At 44.5% G+C, this 19,054-nt stretch overlaps 1 protein-coding gene across 1 annotated transcript; it reads right to left on the bottom strand.

Annotated features, from left to right (window-relative positions):
* Positions 1-2,753: 2,753 nt before the first annotated feature.
* On the bottom strand, positions 2,754-18,612 carry LOC138728778 (myosin heavy chain, skeletal muscle, adult-like). Its single transcript, XM_069872397.1, has 38 exons — positions 18,394-18,612; positions 18,161-18,304; positions 17,912-18,068; positions 17,558-17,585; positions 17,346-17,460; positions 17,160-17,252; positions 16,429-16,492; positions 16,162-16,260; positions 15,959-16,062; positions 15,743-15,881; positions 15,476-15,594; positions 15,233-15,382; positions 14,359-14,529; positions 13,333-13,642; positions 13,165-13,244; positions 12,557-12,644; positions 12,342-12,459; positions 12,074-12,197; positions 11,851-11,987; positions 11,494-11,749; positions 10,406-10,648; positions 10,125-10,301; positions 9,894-10,039; positions 9,717-9,807; positions 9,239-9,628; positions 8,879-9,005; positions 8,662-8,780; positions 8,192-8,388; positions 7,614-7,797; positions 7,360-7,525; positions 7,077-7,201; positions 6,584-6,892; positions 4,582-4,785; positions 4,091-4,216; positions 3,825-3,995; positions 3,634-3,738; positions 3,394-3,489; positions 2,754-2,984 (listed from the first exon to the last, which is right to left on the bottom strand). Exons 1-38 carry the CDS (start codon positions 18,595-18,597, stop codon positions 2,829-2,831), a joined length of 5,832 nt encoding a protein of 1,943 aa, XP_069728498.1. The 5' UTR covers positions 18,598-18,612; the 3' UTR covers positions 2,754-2,828.
* Positions 18,613-19,054: the final 442 nt, after the last annotated feature.

Below are 19,054 nucleotides of genomic sequence, written 5' to 3'. Positions count from 1 at the left end.
GCCCTCATTAAAATGTGAATTTCAATTCTTTCTCAGCTCCAACAGGCTTTCTGGTCTATTGGCCGGGATACGGTGTAGTTGTCTTGCAGGATAGACTTAGGCCAGTACCTAAGTTGGAGTTGCAGGTTGGAGCTGAGAGGAGAAGGATCATGAGTTCAGTGCTTAGTACTTCACAGTTGTTTGCATGAAGGTCATGTTCACAATCTGTATCTTGAAGAGTTTACCTGCTTATAAAATAGCATCTCATGCAGGGCTCAGAGTGCTCTTATACTCTCAGCTCTCCCAGGATCATCCCACACTCTACCCATCCTCCCAGTCCTCCTGGTTTCCCAGGGTGCACCTCCTGTCACTGTTCTCAGCCAGTTCTTTTGGCACTGTTGCTCCCAAAAGCTTGGAGTGTGAGGAGGCACCAGACACAGCCTGCCTGTCTGCTCCTCCTGCAGTGTCAGCACAAAGCAAGCATTCAGAAACCAGATCTGTTTCCCAAAGGTCCTTTACCCAGTGCAACAGGCATCACGGTACTAAGGCAATGGGCATGAAATGGGTGGATGGACAGTGGGTTCATAAGAACAGCGGTTCCCCCTTCTGGAGTATAGTTACTGCTGTAACAGTCACTCTCAAGTCATGCCCAGGCTTTTAAGGTCAGAGACCTTCGTAGTCCACATCCACACCCGGAAGCAGATCAAGTGGAGCTTATCAGCTGCATCTATTTTAAACCTTCTCTTAGAGATGTTCCTTAATGCCCATTCTGGACTCATGTTTTCCCCAAGATCACTTACCTTTGCATCAGCACTTATCAGGTCACAAGCAGCCTGACTCCAGAAATAGTGTAAAACAATTCCTGTCCTCCAGCTAAGGCAGCAAATCACAAAGTGAGGAGAAGTTAGTTTTTCTTACCCCTCCCATGAATAGTCCACTCTGATTTCAAGAAGTCTCCCATCCCGCTTTCAGTGACAAGGCCAGGTCAGGCCAAAGCTCTGTGTAGGAATTATCTCCATTTCCCACTTATGCAGTTGGAAGTAGATAATTGAAACAAGATGTTATCAATTAAGGAATCTGCAACATTACCTTTCCTCAGCTGAATATCTAGGATCAAATTGTTAAGCCACAATTTCTTACAGGTGAGAGAAGAGCTCTAACAGTTTCAAGTGCTTAAGATGCAGCAGGATTCTTCTATAGTCAGGCCAGGCTGTTCATTTTGGATGATCGTTGTAATATTGTCCAAGGGGAACAAGAGGTGCAGGCATCTAGATGTGGTCCCCAAAACTGTTGTGGCATTTGTGAATCCATCAGCAGGTTACAAAGGTACCCACAGAGCTTGCAATTTGTATTGTTTGTTTAAAGAAATACCTATTTTTGTACAAACAAAATCCTTTTGCTTGTTATGAAGGTGTGGAAACAAAGAGTTTGCCTGAAAAGAAAGTATGCCACCTACTTTCTGGGAACGTGCTGTGGGAGGAGAGAGAGAAAAGGGGGGGTTTCCCTTCTTTGGTGCCCAGATATCGTTGGCATCAATGCAGCTTTTCACACAAAGATGCTGTCTTTCAAGACCATCACTTTCAGTGACACAAGAGTCAGCAGAGGGTGTCCTCTTTTCCTTGACACATATTTAGCTGCTGCCTAGCAGACTGCTTCCATATTGAGTTATAAGATGGGAGGATTCCTTGGGTGTGAACCTAAGTGTGTGTGGGAGAAGCCTGAAGGCTGTTGCTGCAAACACCCTGAGCACTGTGGTCAGTGCAAAAGGCTTCTTCATCCCTGCAGTCTCCATCGCACCTCCCCTCCAACAGCTCCAGCTCCCTTCCCAGCAGCTTCTTGACATACTCCCTGGAAATGTGGCAGTGTAGAGCTGGGCAGGAACCTCCAGGGACCCACGAGTGTCCCTGTAGTGAGAGAGGAACAAGTGTCCCTTAGCATTCCTGACATCTGCTTGTAGAATCTGCCCTTGGCAGCTACAAAATGTGTCAGGGTCCAGTGCTACCAGAATGTCTGTTCTCTATTTTCAGTGCTGCTCTTGCCTTGCAGGAAACAAGCTGTCATTTGTTTAAAATACCATACCAGCACACACTGTGTGGCTGACTTGTTCCTTCTCTTTCCATCCAGGATGCAGTTAGTATCTACTTTCCAACTCATCCAGTGGTGCAAGAGTGAGACAGGTGGGAGTGTTTGGTATTATCATCTGCTTATTTCCTCTGTGACGTGCTAGATTTTGTGGTTTTGTTAAAGCTGTAACAGTCCCATCATTTTTCCTACTTGAAGTCTTATCTTGCATGATCAAAACTAGTTCCTTCAGCTTTTTGAAACTCCACGTTATTCCTTGGCGCAAAAAGTTATCATAGACTAACATTTTCCATTTTTTTAATTGAACAAATTGCCTCTAAATCAAAGTTGCCAAAGTGAGAATGGGACCAGCAAGGAGAGTTTCTCTGCACTGCACTCACTTAGAGCAAGGACTCCTCAAGGCACTCGTCCTTTATTTGTCCTGAACCTCTCCTCTTGTCAGTATGGAAGATAAATTAGTGTTATTCCCTATTGAGTAATGTGATAGGACAGAGTGGAGAAATAAGGGAGATGAGATAATTAAATCTCAACTGCTATCCTAGGGTTAAAGTGAAATCAAGTGTTTCATTTGAAAATGCTCCAAACTTAATTAATGACAGAATTGAACTGTAACATCCAAAGCACTACTGCTGTTCTGTATGCAAAGGAATCTACAGTATTTATTCTCTAGACATTGACATAGCTACAAAGACTCATTACAGAAGAAAGGGACCCAGAGGTTCACATTTTGTGCATCCCCCAGGTCACTTTGTTGCCTCAACACGTCCTCATTCTTCCTCTCCTATCTTCTTGCTGTGAAACTCCCGGCTTTTCACCCGGAGCTTGTTGACCTGCGACTCTGCAATGTCAGCGCGCTCCTCGGCTTCCTCCAGCTCATGCTGGATCTTGCGGAACTTGGAGAGGTTGACATTGGAAAGCTCCTCCTGTGCAGGGAGAGAGAAGTGGTGGGGAGGAGCCCAGGGCAGGGTTTTCCCTTTTCCTGCACCTCAACCTTGGGGAGCTGCACTTTTCCCTCAGAGAAGGCACAAACTCCCACCCCCTATTGCTTACGTAGAAACCTCACACAGACTTCACTCAGTGGATGTCGCCCCGGGGTTGTTTATTCTGACCTCCTGTACAAAACAGGCTGCAGCACATCTTTCCATCTCCCTGGCTGCTGCAGGGTGCCCAGAACTCAGCAAGGCCTCACAACACAATAATCAAACGAAGTGGCCAAGAATGTTGTGTCTTAGCAGTTTTGTCTATATTCCTTTCCTAATCTTCCTACTCATCTCAATGATTGCGCTGCCCTCAAGGAAGATAGCTCTTGCCCATTCTCCAATCAATACTTACAGCTTCCTCAGCTTGTCTCTTGTAGGATTTCACCTTCATTTGCAGCTTGTCCACAAGATCCTGCAGCCTGAGAATATTCTTCCGGTCTTCCTCAGACTAGAGGGGTTGGAAAGCAGGAAAGAGAATGAATTCTTGATTCTGCATGGCATGAGGTTGGAAATTCCCCTTGAGGATGGTGTGCATAAAATCTGTCTTGCTGTGAGAAAACTCTTGTCAGGCCAAGGAGACCTCCAGCCTTACCTGGTAGGTCAGCTCCTTCACCCTCCTCTCGTACTTGCGCACACCCTTCACGGCTTCAGCGCTGCGCTTCTGCTCAGCATCAACCTCCCCTTCCAGCTCCCGCACCTGCAAGGAGAAGCCCATCTTTGCAGCTTCCCTGGTATCTCTCCAAGGCACATGCTCACTCATGCACAGATAAAACTCCTACGCACTCTGGCCTCCAGTTTCTGGATTTGCTTCTTGCCTCCTTTCAGAGCCAACTGCTCAGCCTCATCCAGACGAAGCTGCAGGTCCTTCACCGTTTGGTCGAGGTTCTTCTTCATCCTCTCCAGGTGGGCGCTGGTGTCCTGCTCCTTCTTCAGCTCTTCTGCCATCATGGCTGCCTGATGAGAGCAGAGAGTCAAAGCCATTGTGAGACTGGTGACGTGCTTGGGGAGAAGGCGCTTATCTTAACCAGTGAAAGGAGCCTCCAACTCACATCTGTGATGGCCTTCTTGGCCTTCTCTTCAGCGTTGCGGGCTTCCTGGATTGTGTCCTCCATTTCACCCTGAATTTGGGCAATGTCTGTTTCCAGCTTCTTCTTGGTGTTGATCAAGCTGGTGTTCTGTTGAACAACAAAAAAAATATTGTCGTTAGGTACAAAACAGAGCACTTATTTTAGCAATTTACTGTTTAAATTGAAAGTTATAATTTATATATCTAATATTAGCATCCTCCTTGAAATGATGCATCTTGTCAGGTCATACACAGCTAGATGGAGCGAGTTCTTAAACGTTTAAGAAGCACTTCTGACTCCTGTTAATGCAATCCTTCTCATTCAGTTATACTCCAAATATTATTAAAAATGTAACAATTCTGGTTCAGGTTAAGCCTTTTATTACAAGAGATGACTTAAGAATTTACACAGAAGAAAAATCTGGAAAGGGAGAAATGAATTGGTCTTGAGATTTTGAATTTCATGAATCTAACCTGAGTGTGGAGGAGCTGAACTCTCTCACTGGCATCCATCAGTTCCTGCTCAGCCACTTTCCTTGAGCGCTCTGTCTGCTCCAGGGCTGCCCGTAGCTCCTCAATTTCAGCCTGCAGCAGGTTTGCTCTGCGCTCCACCATGGCCACCTGCTCCTTCAGGTCCTCTTGTGTCCTCAGAGCATCGTCCAAGTGGATCTGAGTATCCTGTAAGACGAGAAAGAGAAATAATAAGGTGGCACAGTACTGTTGCATAAGGGCAATTAACACCAGTCTAATAATAATTCATTATAATACCTGTATTATATATGGATGTATCTATGTATATATTATAATGGATGTATCTACAGATATAATATATATTTCTATGCAGAATTATGCATTTTTGCACAGTATCTAAGAACGTGAGCAGGAGAGGAATGTGTGGTATTATGCACTGTCCAGGCTGAGTGACAGCCCTGCCTAAGTTTAAGGCTGTGCAAGGGGAAGGATTAAAACTCCACATGACTGGGACAAGTGATTTAGAAGATGAGTGGCATGTGCTTAACATAAGTAACAAGCAGTAGGAGTTGGAGCCAAAGGGCAGCTAGAATGCTATGATCTGTCCAGTAGCTGTCACTGAAACTTGGTGGGATGAATTGCATAACAGGAGTGCTGCAACCAGTGGCTTTAAACTGTTCAGAATGGCAGGCAAGGAAGGAGAGGTGGGCAGGTTGCCCTCTATTTAAAAATAGAGAAATTGCACAGAGCTGTCTTTGAAAAAACAGTGGTGAGCCAGACTGAGAGCTTCTGAGAAGAAATTAGACGCCAACAAAGGAAACCTCGTGTTCACTACAGGCCACACGACCAAGGGGAGCCTGTTGCCAAAGGGTTATTGCTTCAGCTATGGGAAGAATCACACACCCAGGCTCTGATCCTGCTGGGGCACTTCCATCATCCTGACATCTGCTGGAAAAGCAACACGGCAAGTTGTAAGTAATCTAGAAGACTCCTAGAGTCAATCAAGGATAGTATCTTCATCCAGGGGATAGATGGTCCAGTTGGAGGAGAAGTGTTACTGGACTTGTTGCTTACCAACATAGATGAACTAATCAGAGATGTCAATGTGGTGGTAGCGAGGGCTGCAGTGATCATCCCCTGGTGGTATTCACAATCTTGAGGGATATGGGCCAGATGAAGAGTAAAGATAAGACCTTGAATTTCAGGAGACCAGACTTTCAGCTATTTAAGGAATCACTGTGTTGGACCCCCTTAGGAAGATGCCGTCAGGGATAAAGGAGCAGAAAAGGGCTGGCAAATCTTTAAGAAGACTTTTCTTAGAGTGCAAGAGCTCTCAGTTCTCATGTGTAAGAAACTGGGCAGGGAAGGCAGGAGACCAGCATGGGTAAGTAAAGACCTCTTGTCGAACAGAAGTGTAAGAAGGAAATGCGTAGGCAGTGCAACCAAAGACAAGTGTCCTGAGAAGAATATCGGAGTGCTGCTCAATGTCTACGGATAGGATCAAGAAAGTTAAGGTATGGCTGGAGCTGAATTCATGTTGGATTAACCTTTGGTGTGGCCTGAGCATGGGTACTGCATGTAGTTCTGGGCCTCACAATTTATAAAGGATGTTAAGGCACTTGAATACATCTAGAGCAGGGCAACAAAGCTAGTGAAACAGCTGGAAGACGTGTCCTCTGAGGAGTGGCTGAAGAAGTGGGATTTGTCAGTTTGGAGAGAAGGATGCTGAGGGACAGCCTCATTGCTCTTTACAGCTTCCTGAGGAGGCAAGTGAAGAGGGAGGTGCTGATCTCTTCTCCCTTGTATCCAGTGATAGGACATTGTGGAAGCCTCATCACTGGAAGTGTTCAAGGTCAAGTTGGATGAAATTTTGAGGAGTGTGATCTAGTAAAGGATGTCCTTGTTCAAGGCAGAGGGGTTGGAGTAGATGATCTTTGAAGGTCCGTTTCAACCCAAAATATTCTATGATACAATGATTCTGTGATATTAGACAAGCTTGACATACCTTGAGCACTGCCTGTGTGTTTCTCAGGTTCTTCTGTGCCTCTGCAGCCAAGCGGTTGGCATGGCTCAGCTGGATCTCCATTTCATTCAGGTCTCCTTCCATCTTCTTCTTCAGCCTCAGGGCTTCATTCCTGCTTCTGATCTCAGCGTCCAGGGTGCTCTGCATGGACTCCACAATTCTGAGGTGGTTTCTCTTCATCTGGTCGATCTCCTCATCTTTCTCTGCTATCTTCCTGTCAATCTCTGACTTCACTTGGTTGAGCTCAAGCTGGAGACGCAGGATCTTCCCCTCTTCATGTTCTAGGGAGGCCTAGAACAAACATTTATTATATCAATAAAGCTGCTGCTTTCTTTCCAGATAATTAAAGAATATTTCAGGAAGTCTCATCTGGCTGCGCTCCCCAGACAGAACAGAGGGGAACCATTCAGGTTTTGGCTATATTTCCCCACTGCAAATACTTTTAGTGCAGACACCAGTGATAATGGGCTGATACCTCAGCTTCCTCCAGAGCAGCCTGGATTTCAGATTTCTCCTGCTCAATCTGCTTCTTGATTTTCTCCAGCTCATGAATTGCCTTTCCTCCCTCTGCAATCTGCTCCGTGAGGTCAGAAATCTCCTCTGCAAGGAAGGGTGGAAAGTGGCATGGTCAGGCACAGATCAGAATGGGGAAAAGCCCCAGTGCACCAAGATGATAGACATCACTGTAGGCCCAGATCCACTTAATGTGACAACCTTGAAAGAAAGCCCTTGCAAGGAACTGAGGGCCAGGGACTTACGCTGCAAGTTCTTGTTCTCACGCTTCAGTGTTTCCAGGTGGTCCAAGGACTCCTCATAGGCATTCTTCATCTTAAACAGCTCCGTGCTGAGAGAGCGAGACTCCTTCTGGGAGGCTTCCAGCTCAGCCTGTGTTTCCTCATACTTCTGCTTCCACTCTGCCAGAATCTGAAGAGAAAACAGGCATTAACATGGATGTGGAAATTGCGAGGACATGCCCTGTCCAGGAACCCCAGGGCTGGAACCCGCAAAAGACCTTGTCAAAGTTCTTCTGCTTCTTATCCAGAGCTGCGCAGGCAGCATTTGATCGCTCCACATCGATCATCAGGTCCTCCACTTCATTCTGCAGCCTCTGCTTTGTCTTTTCCAGGGAGGCACATTTGGCATTGACAGCTTCAACGTGTTCCTCTGCATCCTGCAGGCGCTGAGCCAGCTTCTTCCTGGGAAATACAAGCACAGCTCGTTGTTTCAGATCAAAAGGGAGGCTCTGGTGTGTGGCTAATGGGTGTTTCACAACAAGATATTTTAGCATTTCACTTGCACAGACAGTGCAAGTCCTCTCCCAGCCAGGGATTGTTTTCCTAGTTCTGATTTCCAGGCTTGAATGACTAGTATGCCTTCTGTGTCTAACACCTTCTGTACCAATCTCTGCATCTGGGGAATATTTCCCTCTAATGTTCCTAAAACACATCCTTTGGAATATATAGTTGACCTCAGCCCTTACCCAGCCTCAAAGTACAACTTCAATTTTTATGACAATATTACACTTGTGTCTTCAAATTTCCCTTGACATTCTTGACACTTTTTTTTGTCTTCCCCACTTTCTCTACGTACTTGGCCTCCTCCAGCTCCTCCGTGCGCTGAATAGCATCCGTCTCATATTTGGTTCTCCACTGGGCCACTTCGCTGTTGGCCTTGGACAGGGCTCGCTGCAGCTCCCCCTTGGCTTCCTGCTCCTCCTCATATTGTTCGCGGAGCAAGTCACAGTCATGGCGAGCAGACTGCAAGGCGTGGGCCAGCGCGTTCTTGGCCTGGGGATATAGTTGGATTGGAATAAGGAATGGTAATACCCTGGAAAAATCTCATCCAATTAATGAATTTAAGCTGCAAACAAGGCTGTTGGAGGGTGTAGGTGTTTGCAGTGAAGGACAGACGTAAGCATGGAGGGCAAAAATCCACTAATCGCACTTCCTACAGAAATGAAACCCTCTCCCAGTATGGCCTGTGCTAACCATACCCTGTCCCCATTAGGCAGTCTGGAGTTAGGAGTGCTTTCAGTGATTAGCTGTAGGAAAACTCATCACCTTTATCTCTTCCTCTAAGTGCCTCTTCAGTTCCTCAATCTGTTGGGTGAATGCCTGCTTGCCTCTTGACAGCTGAGAAATCAGAGCATCCTTCTCCTCCACCTGGCGTGAATATTCACCTAGGAAAGCAAACAGAGAATACATTCATTTTCATTTGTGACCCTAACAAGCTGTTTTATGATGTCCTCCCGTTCCACTGCGTGGAGGAGACTCTCACCTGCTTCTGTCTGTAGACGAGCTCTTTGAGCATTGAGGTCATTGATCATGCGTTGATGCTCTTCTTCCTTTGTCTTAATCTCACTCAGCTGGTCTTCCAGTGTGCGACACATCTTCTCCAGATTTGCCTGTGGAGATCACAGAGAATAATTATATCTGGATTCGTCCCTATTCTAAACAGCATGATTCTCACCAGAAAAATGTGAACAGATGTGCAAGCTATATTCTGCTCCTCGGTGTTAGAGGGTTAGAAATACAGTTCCTTGCTGAGAATGGGAGTTATATTGTAACCTGACTGTATTTTAAAAATATGATTCAACATTATTTATTTTAAAGTTGTTTTCAATATACTTTTCAGTACCTTGGCTTTGGAGACAGACTCCATGTTACTGGCCAGGTCGTCAATCTCCATCTTCAGCTCACTCTTCTCCTTCTCCAGCTTCTGCTTCACTCGTTGCAGGTTGTCGATCTGCTCCCCAAGCTCAGCTGTGCTGTCTGCGTGCTTCTTGCGCAGGGCGGCAGCCGTGGCTTCGTGCTGCAGCGTCGCCTCTTCGAGGTCACGACGCATCTTCTGAAATTCTGCCTCACGTTTCTTGTTCATCTCAATCTGAGCTGCTGTAGCCCCTCCTGCTTCTTCCAGGCGCTCGCTGATCTCCTCCAGCTCCCGCGAGAGGTCAGCCCGATGCTTCTCTGCTTTTGCCCGAGAAGTTCTCTCTGCCTCAATTTCCTCCTCCAGTTCCTCAATCCGAGCCTGGAGAACATTGGGAACCCTTCACACCCATGCCCTCCTCCTGCCTGACCTGTGCCAGGGTGAGAGAGGGGACAGGACAGAGACTTGCCTGGAGCTCCTTGATCTTCTTCTGTAACTGCATGCCCAGGGCTTGCTCATCCTCAATTTTGCTCTGGATCTGGCTGATTTCAAAGTCTTTCCTTGGGGCAAAGGACATGGTGTTAGAGCTCAAAGGAAAAAGGCAAGTGCATCAGCCCCACACTCAGGTGCCCACAGCCACACTTACTTCTTCAGTTTCTCATCCAGCTGCTGCTTATCATTTTCCAAATCCATTATGCTGTCATGAGCCAGCTTCAGGTCTCCTTCGAGTTTCCTCTTAGCTCTCTCCAGGTCCATGCGCAGTTTCTTCTCCTGCTCCAGGGACCCTTCCAGCTACAACCAACAAGACCATCAGTGCTCTGCCAGCCAGGTCTAACTCCATACCTGTCCTGTTCTTGCTGAATGCTCGTGTGCTTACATCGTCCACTTGCTGCTCCAGCTTGGTCTTAGCTTTGGTCAGAGTATTGACTTTGTCCTCTTCTGCCTGCAGGTCGTCCAGTGTCTGCTGATGGGCCTCTTGGAGGGCTTTCTTCTCTTTTGTCAGCTTGGCAATGGTCTCATCCAGGGCTGCCATCTCCTCGGTGAGGTTTTTCACCTTGGAGAAGAAGGGAGCAAGTGTGATGAAGGAAGTAGACACAGCAGTGCTGTAACAGCACAGTGCTCTTCCCTGACATGGGAGTGACAGTTTCTGCCTCATACCTTGTTTTCTGTGGCATGTTTTTCCTTCTCAACCTTGGCCAGTGTTAACTCAAGGTCATCGATATCTTTCTTCAGCTCTGAACATTCATCCTCCAGTTTCCTTTTCTTGGCTGTCAGCTCAGCATTGATTTCCTCCTCATCCTCTGCCCTTTCTGTTATCTCTTTAACTTTGGCCTCCAGTTGGATTTTGGTTTTGATGAGCTGGTCACACCTTTCCTCAGCATCAGCCAAAGCATCAGCTTCCTGGTGGGAAAACACAGGAGTAGTTATTCAATGTTGAAGTAATAGATGTGCATCAGTGAGACCTTTGGGATCACTTTAGGAGAACTTTTTACTAAAAGCTTAGTGCTCGTTTATATTACATATCACAAACTTAGAATAAAGTTTTAGTCAGTTCTATTGTTTTCTGAGGTCTCTCATTATCAGATATGGTGCCCACCTCCATTACGTTTCATCTGGTTTCTTTTAGGTAGATCAGTGGATGACTTGGATTTAATTGACGTTTCCCTTTCCTCCTTTAGGAAGTGATTGTATTTTATAATGCACCTTATTCAAATTTATATGGAAATACTGAGAAATGCAAATAATTCCACCACTGAGAAAATATTTGACACTGCCATTGGTGTTGGTGATGAACATACAAGGCTGGCACTTGTATTGTGTGATGTAATGGATATCTGCATCTTCCAGGAGCAGGAGCTAGAGAAGCTCAGGTGAGATGTACCATAAGAAATGGCACTTCATGTCAGCAACTGAATTCAGGCAGAATAGTTGGTCAATTGTATCACTGTCCCCATTCCACTCAATATACTACAGTGACTATAATGAGGCTTTATGTCATGAACTCCCATGAAGACACATCCAGGTAGACACTGAAACCATAAAATCATTTGTTAGCTTAAACACCACTTTAGCAAGTGGAGTGAGAAACATAGCAAGACTGCATGGGGAAAGAATGTGGCTGGAAATCAGCTTAGAATATTTTGCAAAGCAGTTTAGTGTGCAATTTGAGAGTTCTGTAGTATGAAAGAAGAGTTAGAACTGATTTACACCTTTTCACTCTAAAAAAAAATAGTCATCTTACTCACAGCCTGCACTTGGAGCTGCAGGTCATTTTTCTCCTGAACCAGTTTCACCATTTTCTCCTCCAGCTCCTTCCTCTTTGCCTCAGACTTGGCAAGCTCTTCCTTGGTTTTCTCAAACTCTTCCTTCATGTTGGCCATCTCCTTCTCAGATTCTGCGCTCTTCAGCAAGGGCTTGATCTTGAAGAACAGCTTCATCCAGGGCCAGTGCTTCACATTCATGAATGCACGAATGTTGTACTGGATGCAGAAGATGGACTCCCTGAAGCGTAATTAAAAGGTACATTGAATATTTTCCATATGATGAGTGCCAAGACTTTAACCCCCACACAGTGACTTTAACTGATGATGAGGAATGTCTACCTCCTCTCCACCATTCTCTGGTACTCCACTCTCATCAGGAAGCCCCTGCACCTGGCCTGAGTGCGGGTGATGAGCTGTGCCAGCTTCTCATCTCTCATCTCCTCCAGGAGACCCAGCAGCCCAGCTTTGAAGAACACCTTGAGAAAGGGAAGGTTGCAGCACATCACTGTCAGGTAAAGCCCAAGCACAGGCACCCAGTGAGTGAGTCAGGGAGGGTTTGTACCTTGGTGTGGCCAAATTTGTACTGGGTGTGATCCACATCGATGGATCCAAGAAGCTTCTCAGAAGCTTTCTTGCTGTCGATGAACTGTCCCTCTGGGATGGCACTGGCATTAAGCACCTTGTACCTGTGGAATGAGGCAGACAAGGCTGTTTTTCCCAAACACACACAGTAGCTACTGAAGCCCAGCAGGTCATACACAGAGCCATTCGAACCTATACGAATGAACCAACATTGCTTTTAATGATGCTGAGAAGTGCAGCACTTTTACCTCTGCTTGAAGTCGGCATAGAGAACTCTGCTGGGGAATCCTTTCCTGCAAATTCGGATCCCTTCCAGCACGCCATTACAGCGCAGCTGGTGAAGCACCAGTTCATGCTCCATGGCACCTATTTCAAGTTGAGAGCATAAATGAATACCACAGTTCGCAGCACAGAGGGGAGAGGCTGTGTCAGAGAAAGTTCTCTTTCAGTTTGAGTGTCTTACCAGGTGTTTTTGTTTCATTGGGGATGATGCAACGGACAAAATGGGGGTGAGTGCTGCGTAGGTTGGTCATCAGCTTGTTCAAGTTCTCCTATTGGATTATATGTATCATATTAGATTAAAACCATTTACTTCTGTATACTCCATCTCTAGATGCTAAGGAGCTAATATAACAAATCTTAGGTGGAAGAAGCTTTCAAATTTCCAATTTACAATCAATCAAATCTCATATATATGTAAGTATAATCATTAGAAAGGTTTACAATTCCACAAGTTAATCTGGAGGAAATAAAACACCACTGTATAAAAATCATAACATAAGCTTTTACAGGCTTGACATTTATATTACATCCCATATTCTGAAAATCGTTTTTCACAAAGAGTCAGTGAACTTTTAGAAGAAATACAGGAGATCAGGTGTAAACTGCTTGGAAAAATATCCCAAACTGAACCGATAATTTGTAGGAAAAGACAGTGAATAACTTCTGCCCACTTCATACTTATTATCACTTCATCATACAACCAAGGTTATGAGAAGAACAGGAGTTTAGATACCTCAGATTTGAAACTCTATTTGTGTCACTTTGCAGAGAATGAAATTGATACTTTACCCTGAAAAGAGCTGAGACAGTCTGGAAAGAAGAACCCTTCTTCTTGCCACCCTTCTTGCCACCACCACCTCCACCAGCCTCTACAAAAACATTTTTTAATATTATCTTTCTTTGTTGCATCTTCACATATCATAAACGGTGGGGGAAAAGGAATTTTAGTAAACTTACCTGCATCTGCTCCACCATAGGAGGCAAAGAGTAAAGCCAGTGTCTTCACAGATGATTTCTGGTACAACCCAATGACAGTTTCATTCAGGGGGTCCTTGTTCTTCTCCAGCCAGCCAGTGATGTTGTAGTCCACCGTGCCAGCGTAGTGCACCAGCGAGAAGTGAGCCTCAGCCTTGCCTTTGGCAGGTTTGGGCTTTTGGAAGTTGCTGGACTTGCCCAGGTGCTGGTCATAGAGCTTGTTCTTGAAAGAGGTGTCAGTTGCCTTGGGGAACATGCACTCCTCTTCCAGGATGGAGAAGATGCCCATGGGCTGGGAAAAAAAGGGATAGAAAATGCCTGTAGAATAATATAATCACAACTTGATCTTAAAAGGAATAGCAAAAGACAGGAAGCTGAGAATCAAACCAATACCCTTGCCACGAAGAAGATTTCTTTCTAAAAAGTGACTTTAAAAGATTCACGTGCTTCACTCACGCTTGGGCACAGTGATTCAAGAATATTTGTTATGCCAAAACACAAACAATCAGGAGGAGAAAGATTATTTTTAAAACTGTCTTTCACCAATGTGTCCATTGTATATTTGCATCAGTTCTTGTACTTATAACCAACTGCCTAAATTGTACAGAACTATAAATCTCTTCCAGTTTCTTGCCCTCAGAGGTCAAGCACTGATTGCATTGGCCTGTACTTACTTTACTATGAACCATCTAGCAAAAATGTGTTGTCCAGATAACTTTATTCCAGAACATTAAGAAAGTACTTTATTTTCCTTTGGGAGCGGCTCTGTGATTTTGACACAACATCCTTTACTCAAGCAATCTTTTACACAGAGGGGAGGTGTGGGGAATGACTTCCATCATTACCTGTAGCCTTTGTAATATCTGTAATGCACAACAAGAGCTATTTCATCAACTAAAACAGAATGCATGACACTAAAGACGCCTTTCTTTTGAGTAGTATTTAACCATTTTCAATTTAAAATAACAGGTTTCTGAAAACACAAGGTATTTTGAACTAGAATTTTACCTTCTCAATGAGCTCAATGCAGGCAGCAAGGTCCATCCCAAAGTCAATGAATGTCCATTCAATTCCTTCCTTCTTGTACTCCTCCTGCTCCAGCACGAACATGTGGTGGTTGAAGAACTGTTGCAGTTTCTCATTGGTGAAGTTGATGCAGAGCTGCTCCAGGCTGTTGAACTGCCAAATGTAAAAAAACCAGACAAACCCAAACCATCCCTTGTCAATATGAAGAGATCTTGATCATCCCCAACCCTTAAGAAGTCTCCCCAGGTAAAACATAACTGTATTATCAGGATCGCCCAATGGTTCAGTTCCCTAAAGAAATACCTACATAATGAAAATGGATTTTTTTTTCCCCACAGCAGATATTCCCAGTGAATCTCCTAAACTTCATAAAGTACTTTGGTATTTTTTTTATTCAGCAAAAAAGATGAGTCTATGCCCTGGTGTCCAATTTTTAAATGCTTGATATGTCTGATTAAACACTTATAAATTCATTTCTTGGTCCTTTAAACAATTTACACCTCTTTAACCTGTTATATATTTGTCAATGTTTCTCTAAATCCGAGTTCTGCTCTAGAAGCTCTTAGATAAAATTACTGTAATTATGATGGGTTTTTTTTTAAAATTAACATTAAGCTCAAACTGTTGAGCTGTCACAAGATATAAAATTATACTTGCTACTTGTACACAAGCAACCTAACTCTGTTCTTACATTCATAAAAGATCTGAATATTTTGCTTTGTGCTGCAAATCAAGGACTTTTTCCAGAAAATTGGAAGTGACTAGTGTGTTAAATCTTCAGAAGACTATTGCTTGGAAGTCTTCTGATATAATAATCTCCTCCTGAAAGGGTTGTCCTCAAACCTGGAATCCTTACATCAAAGATCTCAAAGCCAGCGATGTCCAGGACACCAATAAAGTACTGTCTGGGCTGCTTGGTATCCAGCTGTTGGTTGATGCGAACAACCATCCACAAGAACATCTTCTCATAGACAGCCTTTGCCAGAGCCCCCACTGAATTGTTCACCTAAAATAAAGAAGAACATAGCAAAAGGAAAATGATACCCAGAACAAGAGAGTAAATCAAGCCAGATATTCCCAGTCACGAGGTCATCATTACCTGCTGCACGGTTTGACCCTTGGTCACATATTCATTCCCCACTTTGACTCGGGGGTAGCAGAGGGCTTTGAGCAGATCTGCTGAGTTCAGACCCATCAGGTAGGCAGCCTTGTCAGCAACTATACACAGAGAGGGAGACAGTGACAGAGGAGAAGTGATCTTTGAATGTAGAAGTACTCCAAGATGTAGCTATCTCTGTAGGCTAATATATCATCTTTGCAAACAGAGAAGATTTTTGAACGAGTCACTTGCTGAAGTTGCTGCTACCTTCTGTGCCGTCCGGCTCTGCCTGCTCCTCGCGTTGCTTCTGCTTGAACTTGAGGTTCCCATAGTGCATGACAGCCCCTGTCAGCTTGTAGATGGCTGTCTTCTCATCAGGAGTGAAGCCCAGGATGTCAATGGCACTCTGCAGTGGGAACAATTCAATAAATGCTTCGTCTGGGAGAGATGAAAATAGGTAGAACTTCTGAAATTGCCACTTACATCTGTAGCCATCAGCTCCTCCTGGTCATTAATGCTGGGAACAGTGATCTCCCCTTGACTCACAAAGTGGTAGTCATATGGGTTGGTGGTGATGAGAAGCATGTCTGAAAGTAAGAAGGAACATGCAGGCTTAGTTTAGTCAAGCAGGTAATAGTCTGAGCTGATGTTCAGCAATCTTCCTTCAAGGCAGTCATTCTTCCTACCAATTAGCTCCGGCTTCTTGTTGGACATGATCTGATAAAATATGTGGTAGCTCCTTTCCGCTTTGAGCTGGAAAGTGACTCTGGACTTCTCCAGCAGATCTGGAGGAAGAGTTTAGTTAGAAAAAAGACAAAACAGCAAAAAAAAAGAAAGTAGGGAGAAGATGCAAAGAAAAACAGGGAAGGCAGGATAAATAGTTGGGTGAAAAGGTGTTGTATGGGTAGGTCAGTGAATTGATGGATTGTGAACAGTTCAGGAAAGTCTCTTACATGTTTCAATATCTGCAGAAGCCAGTTTGCCTGTGGCACCGAAGTGAATTCTGATGAATTTGCCCTTTAATGGAATAGAAATGTCTTAAGAGTGATATCATTAAAATATCTCTGAAATTCAGAGTTTTGCTATTTACTCCCCTAGGTACAAAGTTTTTACTTAGAGACATTTTCTGAAGAATCAGCTGTATTTCCACCACTGACGTAAAGTTATCTTTTACGTTTTTGGCCATGAAAGCAATAAACACTGGCACAGCTGGATTTTTTTATGTATGCTGAATGGACAAGTAGGAAGAGATGAGTGGATTTTGTTAGCCAAACTTCTCTAACTATATTCTGCATACATAGAGCAGTAATCTTAAAGATATGGAAATAGCTGTTTAACTAGTTCAGCTGCTTAAATCTGTTTTGCAACCAAATAAGCCATTTCACTTCTGATTAATTAAATTTGACATAAAGTAAACATATTATTCAAGCGGAAACACTCTTTCTCTCTCCACTCCTGCTTCTTTCTCTCTAGTTCTTTCATTCTTCTTTTTCTTTCTCTCTTTTTCCACTGTTTGTTTCCATCCTTTCTTAACCATCCTCCCTTGTTTTCTGGCATTCTGTCTGTCTGTCTTCTACTAAATAAAAATACAAGTAACAACAAACAAAACTAACATTTAACACTGCAGTACATTATCAGAGAAAGAGCATGTGATCTGTTATTTTAATTTGGATAAGCAGCTTACAAAGCGTGAGGAGTTGTCGTTCCTCACGGTCTTGGCATTTCCAAAGGCCTCCAGCAGAGGGTTGGCGCTGATGATTTGATCCTCAAGCGTTCCCTGCAGGACAATAATTATTGCTGGTTATCCTTTCCAAAAATTATGTCAGGAACAGAGGAAAACATTGATTCAAGCCAGTGTGTGTTATTTTACCTGCATTTTGCCTGTCTGCTGCTCTTCCTTTTTCTTGTCCCCACTCGCTGCAATTGTTGCAAAGTACTGGATGACACGCTTTGTGTTCACAGTCTTTCCAGCACCAGATTCTCCGCTGCCAAACCCAAGAGAGAAGCAGAGAGCGTGTGGTCAGGCAGGAGGTCCCCTGGCACTGGGCAGCCCCACAGGGACCCGAGCAGGGATGTACGTACGTGATCAGGATCGACTGGTTCTCACGATCTGTGGAAGAGGCAGAAGTACAGTGCTTAAAACTCAATGAACAACACAGAAAGAATGAAATGTAGCCAGGTAAGTTTAATGTTTGCAATTCCATGCTCTCACCTAGACTTAAACAAACCAACCAACCTCCACAACACCTCCCTGAGTGCAGGAGTTTCTTTGTATTTCAAATACAGGAAACAATGGTGTGAAAGTAGTAAAACGTACAAGTGTATATATGTATCAGAACTGTGAAAGCTTTGAAAAAGTCTCCTCTCATTACTGAGACTGTATCCCATCAGAGAATTTCATAGTACAACTCCCCTGAGACAGAGCAAACCACTCACCAGTGAGCATGAACTGATAGGCATTGTCAGAGATGGAGAAGATGTGTGGAGGGGCCTCCTGGCGCTTCTTGCCTCGGTAGGCCAACACCACCTCCGGGTTGTACACCGGCAGCCACTTGTAGGGGTTGACAGTGACGCAGAAGAGACCCGAGTAGGTCTGCAAGGAAGGCAGAGGGCACGTTGGCTGCGCTCCGCCTGGCAGAGCGGTTCCTCCCAGCTCCCCAAGGGAAGGCTGCTGCCAGCACTTACGTAGATCATCCAGGCTGCGTAACGCTCTTTGAGGTTGTACAGCACAGCGGGTTCGTGGAGGTGGGTCATCATGGCCATGTCCTCGATTTTATCGTACTTGGGAGGGTTCATGGAGAAGATTTGATCTTCCTTCACAGTCAGGGTCTGTCAGATGAAGAGAGAGATATATTCATGTCAGCTAAGTGCTGAGACTGGGAGTGAAGTTGTGTCCTTCAGCCTTGTTTCTTACTCACCTCTCCACCCTCAGTCTTGACAGTGACCTTCCCTGATTCTTTGCTCTGGACTGTCCCCTTCACGAAGGATTCCTTTGCATGTACCACAAAGACTGAAGTCTTGGCATCAAAAGGCCTGTTCTGGGCCTCGATTCTCTCCTTTTCTGACTTTCGGAGGTAAGGAGCTGCCTCCCCAAAGATCGCCATCTCGGAGTCGGACGACATGGCTGCGCTTTGTGGAGGGGCTCGTCAGCAGAGAACACTGTGGGAGAGAAGATACGTAGCTCAAAGGTATCAAAAAATAAGCGCTTGTTAGTAGACTGGGAAAAGAAAGATGAGGCATTAATAGTTTGCATATTTATTTTTTTTAAGCAATTGTATATATTTACATTGATGTGATTCAACAGTGATAAAAATGTGAAAATATATTTTGGGACATCATTTGGCTTAGAGTCTACTGTACTGAAATTGCATTTTCAATATTCTCTATTTGAATATTTAGGCACTGTACTGTGGAGTTAAGAACCTCGAAATTCCTTTCAGCCGCTTAGACACTTTTTTAAAATTCACTTCAAATTATTATGTCTTCTCTTCCAAGGGATGCTGATTCAGAAAACTCAGAAGGCTTGCACACTTCTGTCTTGAAAGGCATGAAGACAACTTGAACTTCTCAGTTTCAGCC

Source organism: Phaenicophaeus curvirostris, chromosome 19 (genome assembly GCF_032191515.1).
Source record: "Phaenicophaeus curvirostris isolate KB17595 chromosome 19, BPBGC_Pcur_1.0, whole genome shotgun sequence".
NCBI classification, from domain to species: Eukaryota; Metazoa; Chordata; class Aves; order Cuculiformes; family Cuculidae; genus Phaenicophaeus; species Phaenicophaeus curvirostris.
This window is presented reverse-complemented; position numbering and strand designations above follow the sequence as displayed.

What these genes read in the sequence shown, in the direction of transcription:
- LOC138728778 (XM_069872397.1), bottom strand. Translation starts at nt 18,597, where the DNA reads ATGTCGTCCGACTCCGAGATGGCGATCTTTGGGGAGGCAGCTCCTTAC. An exon ending in CTGGCTTTGAGATCTTTGAT is followed by an intron (nt 14,530 to 15,232) that starts GTAAGGATTCCA and finishes TACATTTGGCAG; the next exon opens with TTCAACAGCCTGGAGCAGCT. An exon ending in TGGAGCAGCAAGTGGACGAT is followed by an intron (nt 10,040 to 10,124) that starts GTAAGCACACGA and finishes TGTTGGTTGTAG; the next exon opens with CTGGAAGGGTCCCTGGAGCA.